This window comes from Nuphar pumila, chromosome 15, assembly GCF_984573655.1.
Source record: "Nuphar pumila chromosome 15, dmNupPumi1.hap1.1, whole genome shotgun sequence".
Taxonomy (NCBI): Eukaryota; Viridiplantae; Streptophyta; class Magnoliopsida; order Nymphaeales; family Nymphaeaceae; genus Nuphar; species Nuphar pumila.
Window position 1 is genome coordinate 15,348,726 of NC_143263.1, and position 22,485 is coordinate 15,371,210.

At 40.3% G+C, this 22,485-nt stretch overlaps 1 protein-coding gene across 1 annotated transcript; it reads left to right on the forward strand.

The window, feature by feature from the left end:
• The first annotated feature begins 13,884 nt into the window (after positions 1-13,884).
• Positions 13,885-14,926, forward strand: LOC149814608 (homeobox-leucine zipper protein ATHB-40-like). Its single transcript, XM_089988544.1, has one exon. It carries the CDS (start codon positions 14,058-14,060, stop codon positions 14,646-14,648), a length of 591 nt encoding a protein of 196 aa, XP_089844670.1. The 5' UTR covers positions 13,885-14,057; the 3' UTR covers positions 14,649-14,926.
• The last annotated feature ends 7,559 nt before the right edge of the window (positions 14,927-22,485 follow it).

Genomic DNA, 22,485 nt, shown 5'->3' on the forward strand with positions numbered 1-22,485 from the left:
CTTTAGGTTCAAGCTTAGGATAATCTACAAGCAACATAGTACTCTTGAGGAGTACCTCACTGCACGTCTACCTTACATCTCTGGCCATCAGTGAGAATATTTAATACATCATTTTGATTATCGTCAATCAAAGGTTTGCATTTTTCATTATATATTAATATTGTATGCATTCATTATGTAATGCCTCAGATTTTCGGACCCTTTACTAATGTAATTATTTAATTATATTATAAGCCTTTGCATTGGGATCATCATTAAATAATAACGGATAAGAGTTCATCATTGAAATCAAATTGTAAAATGGTCAAATTTGGGTTTGGATCAGATTGGTTTGAGATTTGGAAACATAGTCATCATTTTTAAGATAGATAATGGCTTTTTGGGCAAGGGACATGCCCAATATTTTGCAGAAATACCATACACATTTTTGGCATTGGGATATATGTAAAATTTACCAAAAAAAATATTTTGAGTTGACCCTTGGAATTTAGGAGTTGACTCTTGCACAGGTAGAGTCCACCCTTGCAGGGAAGAGCCGATTCATGTGTTTGCAAAAGTCGATCTCTGTAGTGGGTGGGTTGACTCATGTGTTTACAAGAGTTGACCCCTTCAGTGGAGAGTCGACTCCTGCTGAATGAGGGTCAACCCTTGTAGTGCTTGAGTCAAATGTTGAGTAGTTTGAATCGACTCTAGTGCTTGTGAATGAGCTTCTTTTAGAGTTATGAGTGTGGGTTAATGTTGTTGAGCTTGGAATCTAAGGGATCCAACCCAATATTAATGTGGTATGGTCTGTGGGACCCTACCTTGTTGGTGTTGGAGGTTGTATGCATAGGTTTCACCTTCAAAATAGGTGTTTTGGTTGAGGGTTGACACTTTTAGGTCAGGGGTTGACTCCTGTGTGCTGAGGGTCGACAACAGTTGAGAAGGAGTTAATTGTTTAGTGTGAGGGTCGACTCCTGTAATGACCGAGTTGACTCTTAGAGATGCCATACTTGAGATTTTAGTTGTTTTGCCTGAGATTTTAGTAGATTATAGTTATAGTGTTGCATTGTGCTTGGCCTAATGGATAGACTTGTGTCGTGGAGCACACAATTCTTGGTTTTAGTGCCATGATGCAATAGTATGATTCAATGATACATGAAGGGACCCCGTTCGTGTTAAGATGCACGAGTACATTAAGATGAATGTGATGTGGTGTGTTGCTATGGATGTGTTTATGTTCTTTCAATTCAGTTAACATATTGATGATGTAGCAATACATAGATATGAATGCATGAGACATGGTTGAATAATAGCATGATTAATGTTTGAGTTTATGTTCATAGTGCAAGTATGACATTACGTAATTTGAGTATGCATGAGAAATGGTGTTTGAGTTTCATATTGTAAATATAGAAATCCGTAACTATGATGCCTATGTGAGCACATATTTTTAAGATTGTATTGCAAGCTTGGCAATACATATAGGGTTGCATATAAGATAAGCATGTATGTCAGAATTGAGGTGTTGTTTTCGCTCGCAATGGTGGCAAAAAATCCTATGAATGTTTGGTTTTTTAATCATAAAACCAAATGTGGGATTGTCAAGGGTCAACTTTTGCTATCTACTCATAAGTCAACACCCTGTTGTTCTAGTTGGCCATAAGGGTTGACCCCTGAGATTCAAGAGTCGACCCCTACATAGGCAGAGTTTACCATTGCGGTTGCCAGGGTCGACCCCAGTAGGATGCAGGTCAACTCCCATTATGGAGTGTCAAACCCTATATGTGGTGGGTCAACCCTTGTAGTGCTTGAGTCGACTCCTGCTGAGTGTGGGTTGACTCCTACATTCAGTGAATTGACACTTATTTGGCCAAGGTCGACTCCTGCAGAAAGAGAGTTGACTCTATAGGGAGAGGGTTGACTTCTGAGTAGCTTGTGTGAATTTCTATGGTAATTTTGGTTTAGATATGGGTTGTTGAGCTAGAGATCCAACAAAACTAAATTTGAAATAACGTGTAGATGGATAATGGGATCAATCCTTGTTGAGATATGTGGTTTTTGAGCTAAGTGAAACTGATTTGAGATGTGTAGGAATAAGAGGAACTCAGTTTATGCAAGAAAGCACTGTATATATATGATGCATAAGGGATTATTGGTATTGATGAGCATGGGCTTGTGTTGTTGGGTGTTGACCCATATGTATATGATCTGTGTTGGATGTTGATGAGTGGTACTGAGCAGAGCGGGTATCTGGAGTTGGCCTTTGTGTTGATTGTTGTTGTATGTGCCACATCTTGTCATCGACCTAAGTATCTGGATAATACTTTGTGGTGTTTATTGTCTATACTTGAGTGTAAGTGGATATTAGACATTTTGTTCTTCTAGCTTATACCAAAGGGGTACTATGAGCTTTGGCATTGGGTGCCAGTACTTAGAGGGTACACTGTTATGTTGGATGTATGCCATTTTTCATGATGATAGTTGTGTCTTGGCAAAGATATTTGTATCATGATGGTATAATATATGAAACATTAACTCAGGATGCCTTAAACACAAGGATATGATGCATGAATGTATGTTATGCTATAGTTGTGAGCTTATGGAGATTGGATTGCATCATGAGATATAAGTGAGACTTTGTTGGTTCTTCTTCCTTTGGATTGAGATGATTCATACTCGCATGTATATGACTTGAGTTTGGAAGTCTATGTTGAGACTATCCTTGAGTTTATCCTTTGAGTTTGAGATTGTTGGATCTGGGTCGACACCAGTGAGTGAGAATCTACTCCCAGTATGTGTTGTGTAGCCTCTGCATCAACCCTTGTGTTGGAAGGGTTGACACATCTATGTTTTAGTTTGCATTTTAGACCTAAAGGTCAACTCCTGAGAGTGCAGGGTTGATTCTTCCTATGTTAGGATACGAGTTTTAACCTTGGTGTGTTGTCTAACCATAGATGCTAGTATTGTGATTCGTGTTGTGTGTTTGATCATACTGAGACATGTTGTAGTCAATTACTACTTGACTTTGATATTTTTAGGTGTTGTAGGTGAGCAAATGGTACAACACGAAGGATTCAATGGTTTTTGAGACAATGGACTTGAGACAACTTCTGAGAGTTGGTTTGGGGTTTTGTACTTTGTCTTGTACATATGTGTTTTTATAAACTCATACACTGTAAAATGAATGAAAGGTATTTTTATGACAAAACTTGTGTATGAGATTTAAAATGTTTTGGATATTGACCGGATGCCAGAATGGTACGTAAAAAAAAATTTTGATTTTGCAAAGATGTGCAAAGTATTTAAATAATTGAGGTCCTAGTTTGGAACCTATTTTTTGAAAAAGGGTTTTAAAGGAAGTGTCTTCTACTGTATTTGCTTTCAAAAAAAGAACTTTTAAAATAGTATTTCAAAAATAAAGTTTTTTTTTTTAGCATCACACATTATATATGATTGTAATAGTGTATATATATCTCACTTAATGTTCTTGTAGGAGCTAAGTATAAAAAATACCAATAGTTGCACCTAACAAAAATTTTTGTACACTACCGGCATAAAGAATTTCACTCTATATCGAGAAGAGAATGTACATATCATATTTTGCATGGTTGTCATTCATGTATATGACTTTACACTTTTTAATCATATTTCATTTATTTGTAGGTTACTGATGATGGGGAAAGGCTTTTTCAAGGAAAGATGTTTTGCATGACTTATACTAACGGAAAACTTGTGGTTGTCAGTGCAGAAACAAATAAAGCCATAATAAGGCTTATTTGCTTGATTATGATTTATTATTATTCATAGAAGAATTGTATATGAAAACAAAATATGTAATTCTTATTAAATTAATACACTGCTTTGCATATAAAGATCGAAGACAAGCAAGTTTAGTTGTCTTGAATATCAGATATATCTATGAATGACCCATGATGAGGGGTTGTCTTATCTGGGGTTTTGAAATCGGGCAAATATTGATGTATATGAATGTTTGGCATAGGGTATCCAACAAGAAAGTATTTTGTGCAGGTCCAAGTTGAGCAAAACACTTCCATCTAAATAGTGTACATCATGAGAAGATAGATATAATGTAAGAGCAACTCAAGAGTTTGAAATATGAGATCACATGGTTGGAGGAACTATTATTGAGAATGATATCCAACACTCAATCAAGTTCCTTACAAGCTTCTTAAGTAAGTTGATATAATTAAAAAATTTAAGTTGGTTATATATATGTATGTATGTGCGTAAAATTCTTTCATCTATGTTTATTCGTAGGCCTCATAGAAAAGCATGGTGCACCTCCATATTTAAGACTATCTCCCCTCCATATAATTCATAAACTTGTTTTTTTTTTATTATCCGACATTGTTTATATGCATGAATTTTTCTCTATTGGTTTGAATATATATACCTAAACTTTCCTATTATACCCTTTTTATGCATGAATGTTTTTATAGCGGGCTGAATATGTACACGATGGATCTATATATGTATATATGTAAATATTGGAGTTATAGAAGGTTGAAAAAAGAAATACATATATAATTGTGTGTGTATATATATTTTAAATGTGGTATTTCTTGCAAGGCTTTAAATGTGAATGTTAGAATTATGGGGTGTTGAAGGAAGAAATATATATAGTTGTGTGTATATGTATGCTTTAAATATTTTGTTTCATGCATGATTTTAAATATGAATGTCGAAGTTATAGAAGTTGAAGTTATAGAGGTTCATTATTGAATGAATAAAATGAATAAAAAATATGATTTATAATGAATGAAATGAATGAGAGCATGAATGAATGTATGAATACTTCAAGTTAAATGAATAAATGTATAAGTAGGTTTATTTTTTAATGTATGTATGTATAAGCACATTAATTTGGTGATGAATGAATGAATAATTGTAAGAGTTGGTTCATAGTGAATGCAAAAAATGAATGTATGTATGTATGAGTAGGTTTATTTTATAGTGAATGAAATAAATGAACATATTTATTTCAAATGAATGAAATCAATGAATAGGTCATTTTAGATGAATAAAATCAATGAATGTATGTATTATTTTATTTTTAAATAAATAAGTGCATGAATGAATGATTATAAGAGTTGGTTTATTATGAATTAATAGGCTGGTTCGTATTGAATGCAAGAAATGAATGTATGTATGCATATGTTCATTTTAGAATAAATGAAATAAATGAGCAGGTTCAATTTGAATGAATTAAATAAATGAATATATGAATTGGTTCATTTTTAAATGAATGAATGCATGAATGAGCATATTCATTTTGAATGAATGAAATGAATGATATGAACTGGTTAATTTTTAAATGAATGATGCATGAATGACTGCATGAACTGATTCTTTTTAATTGAATGCATGAATGACAAGTTCATTTCAAATGCATGAAATGAATGAATGTATAAACTAATTCATTTTTAAATGAATGAATGCAAAAAATGAATGTATATATCATATTTATTTTTGAATGAATGAATGTATGAGAGTATTTATTTTTTAATGAATACATGAGTAGTTTCATTTTTTAATGAATGCATAAGCAAGTTATATAAAAGAAATTAAATCTGTGAAAAAACTATCACTGAAGCTAAAATAGCAAATAGCACCAGAAAAGGCATTTTTGTGCTATTTTAGCTTTGAAAAGGAATTTGGTAAAAATGCCTTTTATGGCATTATGCGTTAGTGCCAATAAATGCATTGCCAGCACCACTTTTATTGGCAAAACTGCCAGTGTTACACTAGCAGTCGTAAAGATCTTTACTGATGCTAGGCATACTTTTTTTGGTGCTAATCTAGCGTTAGTAAAGTTTAGACTTCTTGTAGTAACCTTAGGATAAAATCGTAAATAAAAATGTAATATTGACATAAAATCCTAGGTTTATAGAACTAAGTCACAACAATGGCCCAATCGCTCAGATACCACTACAAACCCCCATTGAAAATTTTTATTGTGCAGTCACCAAATTATTTTTGAATTGGGTTATCGATTAGAGCGAGTCCAAAATTCAAGACAACCACAGCAGGAATGACCACTCAAATGATGAAATTTAATCTAGTGATATGCCAAATCACGAAATCTTCAATGTTCCGTTATCGTCACCAACCATTCATGCGATCGACGGTAGCCAGTGTGGATGCATGGTACATCATGCTAGCCTATGTTCACAATGGACATTGGGGATGAACGAAGTGGACGGTGATGATGCAAAATCACGAAGGATTGGTGATTTGGCATATCACCTCATCTGTTATCTCAAAAGATGGGCTAATCATGTAGTCGGTTGGTGGGTCGCTATCAAGAAACTAGCAATCAATCTCAATGTGTGGGTTCTTCAGGTGGGTAGAATTCATCAATCAAGCGTAGAAAAATTGAGGGAGTGGATCTTTAGCCAGCAATATAAAACTTCATTGCCAGCATGTATAAGCCTCTCGACTCCTCGAAAGTTCAAGTCAGCTTAGGCATTGAGACGTGATACGTGTATTTTTGGCCCCCAAAGTAGATAGTAGGTCCCACAACCCAGAACAGGTGTCAATTTTATGTCGATGGAACATTACTTGATCCAATCGTGTACGTGCAACAGAGAGAGAGAGAGAGAGAGAGAGAGAGAGACTGCTATATTGAACTTCATGTAGGAGACCGAAGCTTATTTTTGCTGGTCATTTCTATGACTTTCCTTGATCCATTGTCAGTTTGCAGCTAGCTTTATAAATAATTCAAACACCATCAACTTGAGAGCTTTAATATAAGAGCAAGCTTAGGATGCCTACAATGTTTCCAAATTTATGATTTCTAGCTTATATCAGGATTGGTGGCCTTTAGTTTATGTTCATTGATAGGTTGGGTGCAATAAAGAGAGCAGTATCAGGTCATGCTGTACGTACCCGTATCTTCGATTACGTTCAATCCCCACGATCATCTCACTTGATAAAGATGTGAAGGGAGCCCAACCTCACAGTTCCCGAGTGAGATATGTGGTGGAAATTGAATATAAACAGTTCAAAGGTTATATTCAAATACGACCTGATCTGCTCATGCCTTGGGAATCGGTATATATACAAATATGACCTGAGCTGCTCTCCTAAGATTTGATGCACTGAGAATCTCAATATATATACTCTCAAATAATCACATTAGCCATTTTATATTGCAGTTGCGTCCTTTTCATTATGCCATCTGTTTGTCTTTTTTGTGAATGTCAGTTGGCATCTTGTGCAAGTTATCAGTGCGTGCAAGCATAGAGTGACCAACATTTGATGCCAGCATCTGCCATGAGACAACTGGTTTGACACCTTCACAGAGTTTGGTACGTGGGGAAGGGGGTGGCCTAGTCACCGCCCATGGTACAGACAAGTCTCTTTGACTTTGTCTCTTCCTCCCAAAACGATGGGCCAGATGGGTAGCTAAGCTCTTTGTCATTCAGATGATCAGGCCAACCACAGCAGTAAGATGAGAGGTCCCTTCGGATAAGGAAGAGAATAAAAAATTCACAACCCAACATGTGGTAGATCATGAATTAGTCACAAAAAGCGGTTTGGTCGATGCCTTTGGGAAAGGCTCCGGGGGTTGATGGTTTTACATTGAGGTATTTCGAGATATTTGAGATGCATGCAAAGATGACTTGCGAGAAATTTGAGATGCATGCAATGTACATTCTTTAACTTATCTAGGGGATTACGGAAAGGTGATCCCTTGTCATGCTTATTCTTTATCATTATTAAGGAGGCCCTCACCTGCACGACTGAATCGGCCATTACAGATTTTTTGTTCATTGATGTGGATTTGCCAGAACTACCAAAATTTTCAGACCGGCGTCATTCTCATTTTTGGTTGTGCAGGTGAGGCAAACATCGCAAACTTATGGATATTGCTACGCATGTTCTCTGAACTATCCAGTTTGTCCATTAATGGGCACAAAACCAGCTATGTCCCGTTAATTGGTGAGGTCCAAATTGCATTCTTTGCAACTATCGTCTTTGGTTGTCAAATTGGAAGCCTCCTACTCAAATATTTTGGGCTTCCCCTACACCAAGGGATAACGAGACCGTTTTTGGAAGAGTGTTAAAGATAGTGTCATCAAAGATCAACTCTTGGGCAGGGTTTAATCTTGCAATTGTGGGTATGGTAACACCAATTAAACAAGCTCTCAATACCTACCTACTACACTTCAAATATTTCAAGTCCCACAAAGAACAAAGAAGCTGTTAAATAGATCATTCAAAAATTTCATTTGGTCCGGCAAAGTACAAAAGAAAAAAGTGCAGTTGGTTTCTCTTAAGAGATCATCAAACATTGCAAGGAGGAGGGGGGATTGGGGATTCCCAAAGTTGAGAGATGAAACAAATCATTGCTTATCAAATGGTAATGGATGAACCTAAACATTGACAAACCATGGGTGCTGGTCATCATTAAAAATATGACTTGCACGGTTGGCCATAGGAATGTCATCAAGGGGGTCCCAAGTGGGTTGGAGGATCCACAATCTGGAAGGGTTGGGTGCGTTTGCTTTCCGACTTTATAGATGCTATATGTGTCAGTAGAAAATGGGTCTAGTACCTAGTTTTGGAAGGATGATTGGTGAGTTGATGGTTGTTTGAAGGACATTTACCCAGCAATCTACTAGATGGCTAGGGGAAAGTGTTGGAACAATCGGTGACCAAAATCAGGATTTAGAAAAAATGAGATCCCAAGCCTAGAGGCAAGTTCTTAAGATCGCTATCTTTATAACTTCAATCACCCCACTTCGAGAATTTCAAAAATACGAAAAGAGTTTGTTACGACTAAGTTTCAAAGATAACTAGGCTTGAATCTCAAGAGAGTCATTGCTTCGCAAGATCAGGTGACCTCTCTCACACTTGAACTTGGCAAGCCAAATGAAAAGCAAAAGAATAGAAAGAGAAAGCTTGAGAATCAGAAATTATGATGATACAAAAGACGAAAAAATAAAGAAATGTATAGACTTTAGGAAGGCCAAAATGTTTGTGATGAATGAGATTAAAGGTCATAAATCTAATATTTTGAAAATTAGACAAAAATGACTCTAAATGGTCACCCACTTTTGACTAATGATCAAGGACCTCAAAAACCGTCTAACAGTCACAATGCCTCATAAACACTATATAAATGCATTTTTAAGTATTTCAAAAAAATAGAAAGTAAAAAATAGTTTGCGGTCAAAGCGGACCTCAGTAGCTCATATGTGCCTCACTCTGCTGTGAGCGTGCAAAGTGTGCCAACAAAATGCTACATTGCACCTCACGTGCCCTTGTGCACACACACGCGCGTGCCTGTGAACGAATGGCACATTTATTCCTGCGCAAAGTGCAGCAACATTGACCAAAGTACTATTTAAACCGCCAGAAAAATTTCTCTCTTAAATATGTGACTAAACATTTTTAAAGCACTTTTGGTGGAAAACAATAAATCACCAAAACTTTACAAATATACTATATTTTAAAACTTTTTCTAACAGAAAGAAGAAATTAAGAAGGCAATGTTTAATGTCGTTTGAAACCAACAATGTGGGTGACTAAGAGGTAACCCATCACCTCTGATTTTCGATTAGTGGATGCGCCTTATGAATGAACTGTCCTCTTTAAGACCAAATGATGCAAATGACATGCTTTGTTGGAAGCACTCTCCTAATGGCGTTTTCAGCATCAGTAATTCTATCAGATGCTTGGTATTCCATTCGTGCAATGGTTGCCTACCGACTACATATATGAGATGCCTCATTTCCATTTCGGGGATCCATTAATGCATGGTTGATTCTACGGAACAAGCTCTGGACGGATCATGTTCTTAAAAAGTGGGGATTCTACATATATACCAAGCATGTGCTCATTATGCCGTTGTGATGAGGAGCCATCCATTCATCTTTTTTTGGGAATGTTCGATTAAGAAAGAATGCTTTATGCTCGTTTAACAAGTTGCTGTCCCTCAATGGAACGTACCCAGAAACTTAAGAGATGTATTAATTGCTTAGCATCTCAAATGTCAGTAAAAAAAGATCACCTTAGCTTGGAGTTGTTTTGTTCTCGTTTTAAGACACCTCTTATGGTTACAGAGAAATCTTAGAGTGCACGCTGAAGGACATCATCATCACACCATCATTGCCAAGGCTGCCCACTGAGAAATGCTAACTAGGTGTACATTCAAGTGGCCAGATTTTAATGAAATTTTTTCAATTGGACCTCCGGTCCTGTAGAATCCTACAGAGTGACATCTCGTCACTTGGCTCATGCTGTAATTTTTCCTATCTATGAATACATGGACATTTTTTTTCGTTAAAAAAAAACATGTGGTAAATAGACTGACCAACATCCAATGATCTCTCAACTTTATCTTCTATGCGTTCACAGTTAATCACACAATGAAGAAAGGGGTTATTAACTTGGGATGAAAGAGTGTTCCTATATTCTTGAAGGAAAGGAGCAGCTGGAGCAAATGTGACACCTAACCTAACTGCAAAATAAGTGTTGATGGGTCCCACAAAACACAACATGAAGGGTTAAAATTGGTTGGGCCTATAGCTCGTATGGTACACGTGTTGAAGGGCAAGGCAGGGTGGCACATTGTTTTCTGCAATTTGATTACACCCAATCCCCGTATGTTCCCCCCGGATGATTCACTGAATCCCACGTCTGTGTTCGGGGCTTTGAATGAGCACCACGTAAACAAGCACATGGGACTCGTATTCCCGTGTATGTTGACATAACTTTGCATCGGACTCTGGTGTTGTTGCAAAGACTTAAGTACCTTTTCTTGCTATTCTTCTCATAAAGTGATGGTTTGAAAAAATAACAAAAATGCTCTTCATTCAAAAAAGAAAAAACAAACAGTTCAAAAAAAGGACAAACATGTCCTCCATCCAGAAAGTCGAGGATGATGTTGACTCTTCAAAGTCTTCTTCTTCTTTCTCCGTTCAAAAAAAGGACAAACATGTCCTCCATCCAGAAAGTCGAGGATGATGTTGACTCTTCAAAGTCTTCTTCTTCTTTCTCCGTTCAAAAAAAAAGACAAACATGTCCTCCATCCAGAAAGTCGAGGATGACGTTGACTCTTCATTTTCTTCTTTCTCCATAAAACACTGTAAAATTCTCTCTCTCTCTCTCTCTAGAGAAGAAATCAAGGGAGGCAAAGAGTTCTCCCTGGAGAAGGCCATGAACATCAACCCTCTCACTCTCTTTCCCTTCTCTCTCTACTTCTGTGCACATCCAACAAACGATCCTACATTGTTCCATCAAACACCGACTGACCTGCACACTGACTGTAGCATCGTTCAACTTGAAGAGTTGTGGAGTCTGATTCAGAGTTTTTGCCCTTACAGAAGAAGGGTTTGGGGGCTCCTCCCAGCGTGGGTAGCATCGTTCAACTTGATTCGTTGTGGAGCCTGATTTAGAGTTTTTGCCCTTACAGAAAGGGGGTCCGGGAGGCTCCCACCCCGCTCCGGATCCCCCTGACGGGGGGCTCGGGGGGCAGCGCCCTCCAGACCAAATTTTTTGGGGTCTTCCAACAGCGATTTGTAGTGTTATCGGGCTTTCCTACAACAATTTGTAGTATTTTCGGTTCTCCAACGAGCCCCACAACGATTTATAGTGTTATCCGGCTTTTCAACAGCGATTTGTAGTGTCTTCCGCAAATCGCTATAGCGATTTATAGTGTTTTTGGATCTCACTATAGCGATTTGTAGTGTCTTCCGCAAATCGCTATAGTGATTTATAGTGTTTTTGAATCTCACTATAGCGATTTGTAGTGTCTTCCGCAAATCGCTATAGCGATTTATAGTGTTTTTGAATCTCACTATAGCGATTTGCGATTTATAGTGTTATTCAGTAAGCAAATCACTGTAAATCGCTACCCGAATTAGAACCAACTTGTCAGGGTCATATCTCTTTAACCGGAAGTCATATTCCAAATCCTTAAAAAATGGTGTCTTTGTTATTGAGTCTAGTTTATTTCTGTAAATTTTAAGCAATTTCTATTGCCATTTCATTCTCCATTTTAACTAAAAACCATACCCTTATTATTTTGTGTTATTTGAGTTGCACAACATCATTCTCGCTTGACATCCACATCTTGATTCTGGGATGCTCTCTGTTGGATTTTCCATTGATTTCTTCCAACCTTGCTTGGAACAAACATATGTCTTTCTCACCACGATACCCTGTGCATTTTTTGACCACGACACCCAGGACCCGTGCCGGGGGGCAGCCCCCGGAGCCCCCTTCTGTAAGGGCAAAAACTCTAAATCTGGCTCCACAACGAATCAAGTTGAACGATGCTACCCACGCTGGGAGGAGCCCCCAAACTCTTCTCTTGTAAGGGCAAAAACTGTGAATCAGACTCCACAACGAATCAAGTTGAACGATGCTATCTACGTTGGGAGGAGCCCCCAATCCCTCCTCCTATAAGGGTAAAAACTCTGAATCAGACTCCACAACTCATCAAGTTGAATGATGCTACACACGCTGGGAGGAGCCCTCAGACCCCCCTTCTGTAAGGGTAAAAACTCTGAATCAGACTCCACAACTCTTCAAGTGGAATAATGCTACCCACGTTGGGAGGAGCCCTCAGACCCCCCTTTTCTATAAGGGTAAAAACTTTGAATCAGACTCCACAACTCTTCAAGTTGAATGATGCTACCCACGTTGGGAGGAGCCCCCAGACCCCTCTCCTGTAAGGGTAAAAACTCTGAATCAGGATCTACAACTCATTTAGTTGAATGATGCTACCCACGATGGGATGAGCCCCCAAACCCTCCTCCTGTATGGGTAAAAACTCTGAATTAGGCTTCACAATAGTCAATGTGCAGGTCAGCCAGTGCTTGATGGAGCAATGTAAGATCTTCTGTTGGATGTGCATAGAAGCAGAAATAGAAGGGAGAGAGAGAGTGAGAGGGTTGATGTTCATGGCCTCCTCTAGGGGAGATTTCTTTCTCGGATAATCCTGCAGTGCAGAGACTGAGTCTTAAATAATCATCTTTGGGGCACTTAAGTCTTTACAACCACTCCTTTTCAAGAATCGTTATTTTTTTTGGCACCAATGAAGGAGAGGGTACTTAAGTCTTTACAATCGCATCAAACTCCAACGCTAATTAATGCTGACAAACATGGGGATACGAGACGCACATGCTTACATACATGGTGCTCTTTGGAACCCCCGAACATGAGATATAGCTAACTGCCCTGTTCGGGGGGGGGGGGGGGACATATAACCTGCTTTGCCTTTTGAGGGGGCGGTGGGAATTGTGAGATTAGGTGCAATGTGATTGCACACTTTAAGTGTGCTATTGCACTTGATCACTCATCACCTGCTGTTGGGTACTCACGGCTGACAAGCCGTACCTCAAAGATGCATCAGTACACTAAAAGTGTGCAATTACATTGCACTTATCCTCTCTCGAGGGGTTAAGGGTTGATGTATGTAAAGAATGGTATATTCCAAAAGCAAACGACCCTTCAACTTGTCCTTCAAGCGTCAAAATCTGACAGCCAATCTTCAAGCTTGGGACTTAATCCGAGCCTTTGATTCCATAAAGAGAAAAGTCTAAAAACACATCACGTAAGCGCGAGAGAAAGGAGCATGGAGCCACCGGAACAAGTGGGCTCATCGAGAGGAGGTGGACATGGTTCCCCCTCCAAACGACATGGCTTGTCAATCAGACGTAACAACAGTGTAGCATAGACCCACCACTCCACCCTTTTCTACCAGATGCACGTAACCTGTCATACCCCATCCCCATCCCTACTCCCCCACCACCATGATAACATATTAAGTCATATTGTATATAATTGATATTAGTTAAGTTCAATTCTCACCGCACGCATCTCCATCAAATACAGCGGAATGATCATATCCAAAATGACCTGATGTGCTATCCACCACCACGCAGTACTACTAAGTAAAACTTGCAGGTCCAACCCTCACGCGAATCGGACGCGCATGAACGTCATCTCTAGCCCTCCCCCTTCTCTTCCTTTATCCCCTTCCTTCATTCTTTCCTCAACCCACACCTAAATCAAACACTCTCTCACTCTCTCTCTCTCTCATGGATGCCTATCATCAGAAGCCTCGTGGGGACTCCTTACTGAGATGTTTCGCGAAAGAAAAACCACCACGGTCTTACAAGAAGAGGCTCAGTGAAGAGCAAGTTAAGTTCTTGGAGATGAGTTTCAGCTTGGAGAAGAAGCTGGAGCCACAGAGGAAGGTTCAGCTCGCCTACGATCTGGGCTTGCACCCCAGGCAGGTCGCAATATGGTATCAGAACAAGCGGGCGAGGTGGAAGACGCAAAGGCTCGAGCTCGACTACAACGCGCTGAAGCTTCAGATGGAGTCCGTAGTCTCCGAGAAGCGGAGGTTGGAGAAGGAGGTTGCCAGACTCAGCGGCGAGCTTCAGTACGAGAGGGAGTTGCTCAAGAAGTACTGCGGAATCGAGATCGGAAGCTCGGGTGATGAATGTATATCCCTTGAGGGAAAGAATAGTGAAGAGAGCGGTGGAAAAGAGGAGGAAGGAGAAGCAGGCAGTGGTGGTGGATTGAAGATGGACAACGGTGGGGTTATAATGGAGGACTTGTATGCCTGTTTGGTTGGTTTTGAGGGCCATCACCAAGGGAAATTTCAGTTCTATGATCTCTTCTAAAACGTTCTTGGTTACGACAATTCTCCCATTGGTGCATTTTGTGTGAAATGGAGATGTATGTCTTGCTACGTGTAAAGAGAAAGAAAAGCATGACGCTCCAGTAATATCATGTTACCTAAACAGTATGTTTTTTTCTTTTTTATTGCTTTTTCTTCGGTGTTCTGCTATTAGTCTTGTTCACTAGGTGGAGTCTAGAGGATAAACACAGAGAATGGCAAGACAAATCTGGGTTGTAAATGAAATGAAGAGATTGTACACGGAGCTTCTACTTTTCTCCAGTGAGAACCTCTCTCTCTCTCTCTCTCTCTCTCTCTCTCTCTCTCTCTCTCTCTCTCTCTCTCTCTCTCTCGTTCTTTGCGGTCAGGATAAACACGATGCTCTTTGCATCTTTGCGGTCAGCCTTTTTCGTTCTTAAATTAGATTTTCATAAGGCCTTTGATTATGTTCAATGACTCTTCTTATTTCTAATGTTATCGAATTTCGGGTTTGGTTGTCGTTTCTCTAGTTGGGTTAGGAAACTAGTCTCGAATGCCCAGGCTATGCTAAATATCAATGGCATTTTCGGGGAACGGTTCAAGCTGGAGCGGGGTCTGCATCAAGGTTGCTCTCTTTCGCCTTTATTGTTCAATGCGATCACCAAGGGTCTTGTTGTGCTGTTTAAGCGGGTCACTGCCTACAATTTCATTGATCCCAATTATCGGTCCAAGACTTTCATGCTCATGCACTTATTTATGCTGATGATATCATCATTTTCGGTCACACTAGTGTTCAACAAATGCTTAAGTTCAAGCTCATTCTTCACTTTTTTTTCTCTCTTTCCGGCCTTTCTCTCAATGAGAAAAAGTGTTCTCTTTCTATGCTCCACGTTCAACCCTCTATGTTAGCTGTTGGGATGGAGAATTTTAATTGTGTTATATCTGAGCTGCCTATGTTGTACTTGGGTTTGCCGCTACAAGTTAAGCGCCTTTCCTCTGTGGCTTAGGCTTTGACGCTTTTTAAAGTTAAGCATAAATTACTCTCATGGCAAGCTTCTTATCTCTCGTATGTTGGCCACCTAACTTTACTGAAGCACGTTCTCTCGACCATCCCGAAATTCTTCATGTTTATGTTTCTGATGCCTCTGGGTGTGGAGAAGCAGCTGACGCGTCTGCTGGCAGGCTTCCTTTGGTCTGGGTGTCATCTCAAGGGTAAGCATCACTTGGTTGGCTGACGTTCAGTGGTCTTGCCACGTTCTATGACCGGTTTAGGTGTTCTTGCTCCCAGACTCAGAAGTATTGCTCTGGTTTCTAAGCAATGCTGACTTGCTCATCAACCAGATAATCCTTGCGTTACTTTTCTTCTCTCTAAGTATGGGCCTCCTTCTCTCCTTCTAGTTTTTCTATGCTTGTGGCGTGGAGCATTTTTCCATATGTGTAAGTCATGGTTGTCGACTTTAGCTTTCTTCAACGACAATTTTGATGATTTCGCCGATATTGGTAACTGGGTGCATTGGACTATTGCTCCTACCAGGAAGTTCCTGACCAACAAAGTCTATAGATCGTTGCTTCCCCAGAGGCGGCTTGGTTGCCCGAATCTGCACTCTAGGCGAAGGGCCCTTCACCCCGTTCTCGGGTCCTGGCTTGGTTAATCTTGCACGATAAGGTCCAAACTCACTCTACCTTAAAGAGGTGGGGCTTCAAACTTCCGAGTTGATGTGTGCTTTGTCATGCTGCTGAAGAATCAACGTTCCACCTCTTCTGGTCTTACCCTACCTTTGTGGAGATCTTTCGTAGGACTTGGAGGCACCCGAAGGTTCTGGTTATGCAATAGTCCTTTGCGCTAGACCCCATCTTGGGTCTGATCTACCTTTGGTGCAGCAAGTGGTGGCGGTTAATCTGGAGGTCGTGGTTGTTTACCACTTCGTGGTTCGTTTGGATGGTGCGCAACGATGCCCTTTTTCGGGAATCTTCGACCGACATTAATCATCTTGCTCAAAAAACCATAGTGAAAGTTTACGCGATTCTGCGTATTCATCTTCTCAATCTAACGTTTCTTCTTGTTGTCGCTCCGCTTCCTCCGAATTTTATTGGTTTTGCGGCTCCTGCGTGAGCCGATTTTTTTCGTTTGTTTGGCTCCTGCCTGTTTCTGTTTGTTTTTGTTTTTCTGCTTTTGTTTTCTTTGGGTTCAACTCTGTTGACCCTTTATGTGGTGTGGCTATGTTGAAATCCTCTTTCTCTCTCTCTCTCTCTCTTTGTGTGTGTGTGTGTGTGGTTTCAATCTTGATGAACTTAACTATAAACAATAGGTGGCTTCTAGGCAGTCGAGTGGGTGTTTGTCGATGGAGTTTTATGCCATTGGGATGGCGACCATAGGTATGGTAGGCTAAGAACAATATATAGCCAAAAGTCTCAAATCTTGTGTGTGGTGCAATAAAGGAAAAAAAAAATGTAAACAAGATAAAGCATTTGAAAAAAGAGTTCTGCAGGGAAGCAAGTTCCTGACTTGAGTTGATTGCGTATCATTTGTGGTTAGTCTGTTTCTCTTCAGTATCATTTCATTTTTTTTTTTGAAGAAGTTAAATCATACACCGACAAAAAAAGAAAAGGACATGGAATTTTAATTAACTAAAAAGACAGAAAACGAATCTGCCAAGATATGAGTTGCCATACATTTGAAACAATAATTGAGAGCTCTCATATGAGCGTCTTTTTCCATATGATTTAACCCAAGTACAGTTAATTTGTCATATCTCCTGGTGATAACCGGAGCTTTTGATTGTCTAAATATTGGACTAGAAGTACGAATCATTCCAAAAACAATTAATGCACTCATAGTTGGAGAGACAAAACTTCAGTTGGAGTTTACCCTTCCACCTTTTCCAGTGGATGGAAAATGTTTCCAACATGGTTTTCTTTGTAGGGAACAATGTCATTTTTTTCAATACGGAGAGAAACCAACGTTATCATAACAGACTTCCCATTACGAGCCGAGAGGTGCCATGTTGATCATGGTGTCCGTAGTATAAAATTCGATAAGTACTCCAACAGGCCACCGAGGGATATATAGTTTTCAATGGCATCGACCTTGAGACAAGGGACGCACACTCGGTAATAAAGTCGCTAAACACCTAGCCAAGTGTAGAGAATCCTTGTGGGTTGGGTTGGGGAACATGCCCTTGTAAACAAACAAAGAAAAATGGACCTCTCTTGGGGTAATTTCCATCAAGAGATGAGGTGGGCGTCCTGGACTGATCCAAAACATAGAGGATGCTGCTTGTCCCATGCCGTGCAGCTGTGATCACATGGTTGGCATCACCATGGGTCCCACCTTTGTATTCTTCCGCTTCAAGCCCTGGTAGGTTCGTGACTTGTTGAAAAGGATTACACGATCACGATGTGATCAGGTCATACGATCACATCGTGATCCTTCCAGGACCCGATAAGGTCTTTTCCAGAACCCGATAAGGTCATACGATTACATCTCAGCGTTTTTTCACCGCACTTATCCTTAGCAGTCGTTTACTTCACGTGCCACTGATAACGATCATGCTGTTTTACCCTGTACAGCCGTTCCCTGACAGCATCATCCTCACCAAGGATAATGCTGCTATCGTCTTGGCCTCTCATATATACTCATCCGGCCACAATGTATCACTGAAATAATATGACTCTGCACCTTCTCTCCCTTGGATGTAGGCTTAAAGCCGAACCACGTTAACTCCCGTGTCTCCTCTCTTCTTCTATTTTTCTTATTTTATCATGGTATCAGAGCAGGTTCAAACGAACCCGTAACCATCACAGCATGCATCTCTAACCTTGTTGATGGTAGAAGGAGAGAACGAGTTAAGTTCTCCTGCACACATCGCGTCAAAGATGGTTGTGCAAAAGCAAAACCCAACGCTAAAGATCACCACCGTGCTATTAAACGGATCCAACTACCTGACATGGTCGAAGGCGACTACACTCTTCCTCAGCAGGAAGTCCAAACTGAGGTTCGTCAATGATAAGATTGTCCCTCCGAAACCTGAGGACCCGGCCTACGATGAGTGGGAGTCGGGAAACCACCTTGTCATGTCCTAGTTGTTGAACTCCATGAACCCTAATATAGTCAAGGGTTTCCTATTTCTCGACACTGCTAAAGACCTATGGGACTCTCTGAGAGATATTTACGGTAAACAGATCAACCTCGCTAGACTTTACCAACTCTAGCAAGATATCGCTCACCTTACCAAAGGTGATAAGCCGTTCCATTCATACCTTAGCTCCCTGCGTGCCATGTGGGACAAAATGAATCTATATCGTCCAATCACTAATGATATAGACATCATCAAGAGGCGTGTCGAGGAGGACAAGGTGTTCAAGGCCCTTGTCGGCCTCAAACAAGATTACGACAACTTAAGCAGTCAAATCCTCATGTCCAGGAAATTGCCTCGCTTTAATGAAGTTTGTTCCATTATCTAGCGTGAAGAGACACGCTAGAAAGTTATGAGATCTGAATCCAAACCCCACATCGAAACACATGAGAAAGCTGCCTTCTCAAGCAGTTCTAAGGAGAGCTCGACCAGACCTCCTCCCGAGCATGCGGGGAACAAACACGCACGGAGCCAAGTGAGGCCTCGCTGTAGTCACTGCAAGAAACTCGGGCACCTAAAAAAAATTTGTTGAGACCTTTATGGGCGCCCTGAGCAACAAAAGTCGCAGACCAATAACAAGGGGTCAAAAGCAGGAACCACCATGAATGATCTCGCACAACTTCTACAACAAATCAACAAATCCAACCTAGCGGCAATATCCGAAGGTCAATAAAAAAAAGCTACAGGTAACATGTCCGTTCTTAGTTCTGAACTTATCAATTCTAGGTGGGTCATTGACACCGACGCTACCAACCACATGACAGGAGGTCGATCTGTTGACAAACCTCTGATCAGCCAACAAAGTCACCGTTAGCATTGCTAATGAAAATCAGATCTCCATCAAGAACATTGGTGATGTCTCTCTCCTCAATGGATCAGGCCCCCTCAGAAACCCTATACATTCCCTCTTTTCCTTCTTGCCTCATGTCTGTTAGCAAGATTACAAAAAATCATGACTGTGTTGCAAATTTTTTCTCTAAGCATGTGGTTTTTCAAGATTTAAACACGAGGAATGTGATTGGTAGATGACACAAGGTGAATGGACTCTATCTTCTTCAAGGGGAAAGCTAGGCCCACGTTGCTAGCAAGACAATTGACACGGACATAAAGTGGCACTCCAGACTCAGACACCCCTCTCACCAAGTTTTAAAAAGGATATTCCCTTACATCCCATTATCTCAAATATTGTGCGATGCATGTCAATATTCTAAACAAACCAGAGTCGCTTTTTCTTTGTTAAAAACAAAAAGCGATGAGAATTTTACACGTATTCACTCTGATGTATGGGGGCTGGCCCTTATTGAATCATATTATGGTTTTAGATACTTTATAACTTTTACTAATGATAGCTCACATGAAACATTGGTATATTTGCTCAAACACAAGGACAAAGTCATTGATACTTATAGGGAATTCGAGAACATGATCAAAACCCAGTTCAATGCTAGGATCAAAATCTTTCGTTCAGACAATGGGATAAACTACGTCAACACTAAGTTTGCTGAACATCTTACCAGTCGTGGCATTACCCACCGAACCAGTTGCATCAGCACACCCCAACAAAACAGTGTTGTCAAGCATAAAAATAAAACTCTCTTGAACATAGCCAGGGCCTTCATGTTTCATATGAACGTCCCCAAGTGCTTCTAGGCAGATGTATATCCACTGCCTGCTATGTGTCAAACCGTCTACCAAGCCAAACCATTAATTACATGACCCCCTTGGAGATGATTAAGGAAAAAAGTCTATTCTTGTCACATCTACGAGTGTTTGGGTGTAAGTGCTTCGTTCACTTACAAGTGAGGCATAGAGATAAATTTGAAAGAAGGGCAACTATATGCATATTCCTGAGGTATTTCTCCGTAAAGAAGGGATACAAATGCTACGATACCATGAACAAGAAACTCTTCTTCTCTCGGGATGTCAAATTCTTTAAGGAAGAGCCCTACTATCAAGATAAGGACTCATCCTTTTTTTTACCATGATTTTCAGGGGGAGTGCATACTGCAGGATACTGTCTCGGTCCTACCCGTCATAGATGTTAGAGATGTATCCCTCACTAGGATCACTGACAATAAGTTGTCTGAGCATCCCAACACCAAGGCCCCCATAAGTTTGGGTGTACATATGCCTGCCGAGAGCCCCATCGAGCACGCTGTCATACCATGAAAATCCGATAGAGCTACCAGATGCCCCAGTAGATTGAGAGACTTCTACACCTACCTCGCTTCCAATCTACCAATCATCCTATTAAGAGGCACATATCCTTTGATGGGTTTTCTAACACATATCTGTCATACCTATGCAATGTATACTCCAATATGGAGCCATGTATCAACCTTCAGAGAAGCTAATGCTAAGAAGTGTGGAGAGCAACCATGGATGAAGAACTTGCAACTCTAAAAAATAATGGAAAATGGAAAGTCATCCTCCTTCCCCCAGGCAAGAGAATGGTGGGTTGCCAATGGACATACAAGATCAAATATTGCAGTGATTGAACCATTGAGCAGTATAAGGTGAGACTAGTCGCAAAAGGGTGCACCCAGGTGAAAGGGACCGACTACCATGAGACTTTCGCTCTAGTAGCCAAAAAGAATTCCATCAGGATCCCCTTGTCTGTCGCCGCAAATCAAAGATGACCCCTATATCATCTTGATGTCTAGAATGCTTTCCTACATGAAGAACTTCAAGAGGAAGTATATGTAGAGCTACCACCAGGGTACACAAAAATCTCGCCTACTGATTAAAGAAAGCCTTGTAAGGCCTCAAGCAATCGTCTTGAGCGTGGTTCACCAAACTCAGTGATGCCCTCACACAGTTTGGTTTTCAAAGAAGCCCATCTTAGTACTCCATGTTAAGCAAAAGGAGCATTGTAGGCACAATCATCATCCCTATCTACGTAGACAATATCATCATAATAGGGGATGATCCCAGGTTAATTACTTTAGTAAAAAACCATCTCCATCAAAAGTTTAAAATCAAAGACCTTGGAAAGCTCTGCTACTTCCAAGGCATAGAAGTCACGCATTCAGCTAAAAGAATATTCTTGTGTCAAAGAAAATACACCATAGACCTACTCAAGGAAGCCGACATACTTGGAGCCAAACCCATCAACACGCCTATTGACCAGAACCACAAGGTCAGTAAAGATGAGGGAGAACCTGTACGTGACATCAACAACTTCCAAAGACTCGCGAGATGCCTAATCTACCTCACCGTCACAAGACCCAACATCACATATGTGGTTAATTTCATCAGCCAATTTATGCATGACCCAAGGGTTCCTCACCTGGCCATCGCTTATAGGATCCTGAGATACATGAAGTTGTCTCCAGGCAGAAGAATCCTCATTCACAGACATGGTCATACAAAAGTTACAGGATACTCAGATGTTGACTGGGCAAGAGATCCAAACAACATAAGATCCACATCAGGCTACTACATGTTCATGGGAGAAAATTTGGTTACATGGAGAAACAAAAAACAACATGTTGTAGCTAGATCTAGCGCAGAAGCTGAGTACCGAGTAATGGCCTCTACATCTTGCAAACTTATTCGGATCAAAGCTCTCCTAAGCGATTTGGGTTTTTCCAATATCGAGCCTATGAAACTAAGGTGCGACAATCAAGCGGCCATCCACATCGGGGCAAATCCAGTTTTTCATGAGCGAACAAAACGCATTGAAGTTGACTGGCACTTTGTGAGAGTGAAGATTCTAGCGAGGAT

Bases quoted from the DNA above. Each gene is read 5' to 3' on its own strand.
- LOC149814608 (XM_089988544.1), top strand. From the start codon at position 14,058: ATGGATGCCTATCATCAGAAGCCTCGTGGGGACTCCTTACTGAGATGT.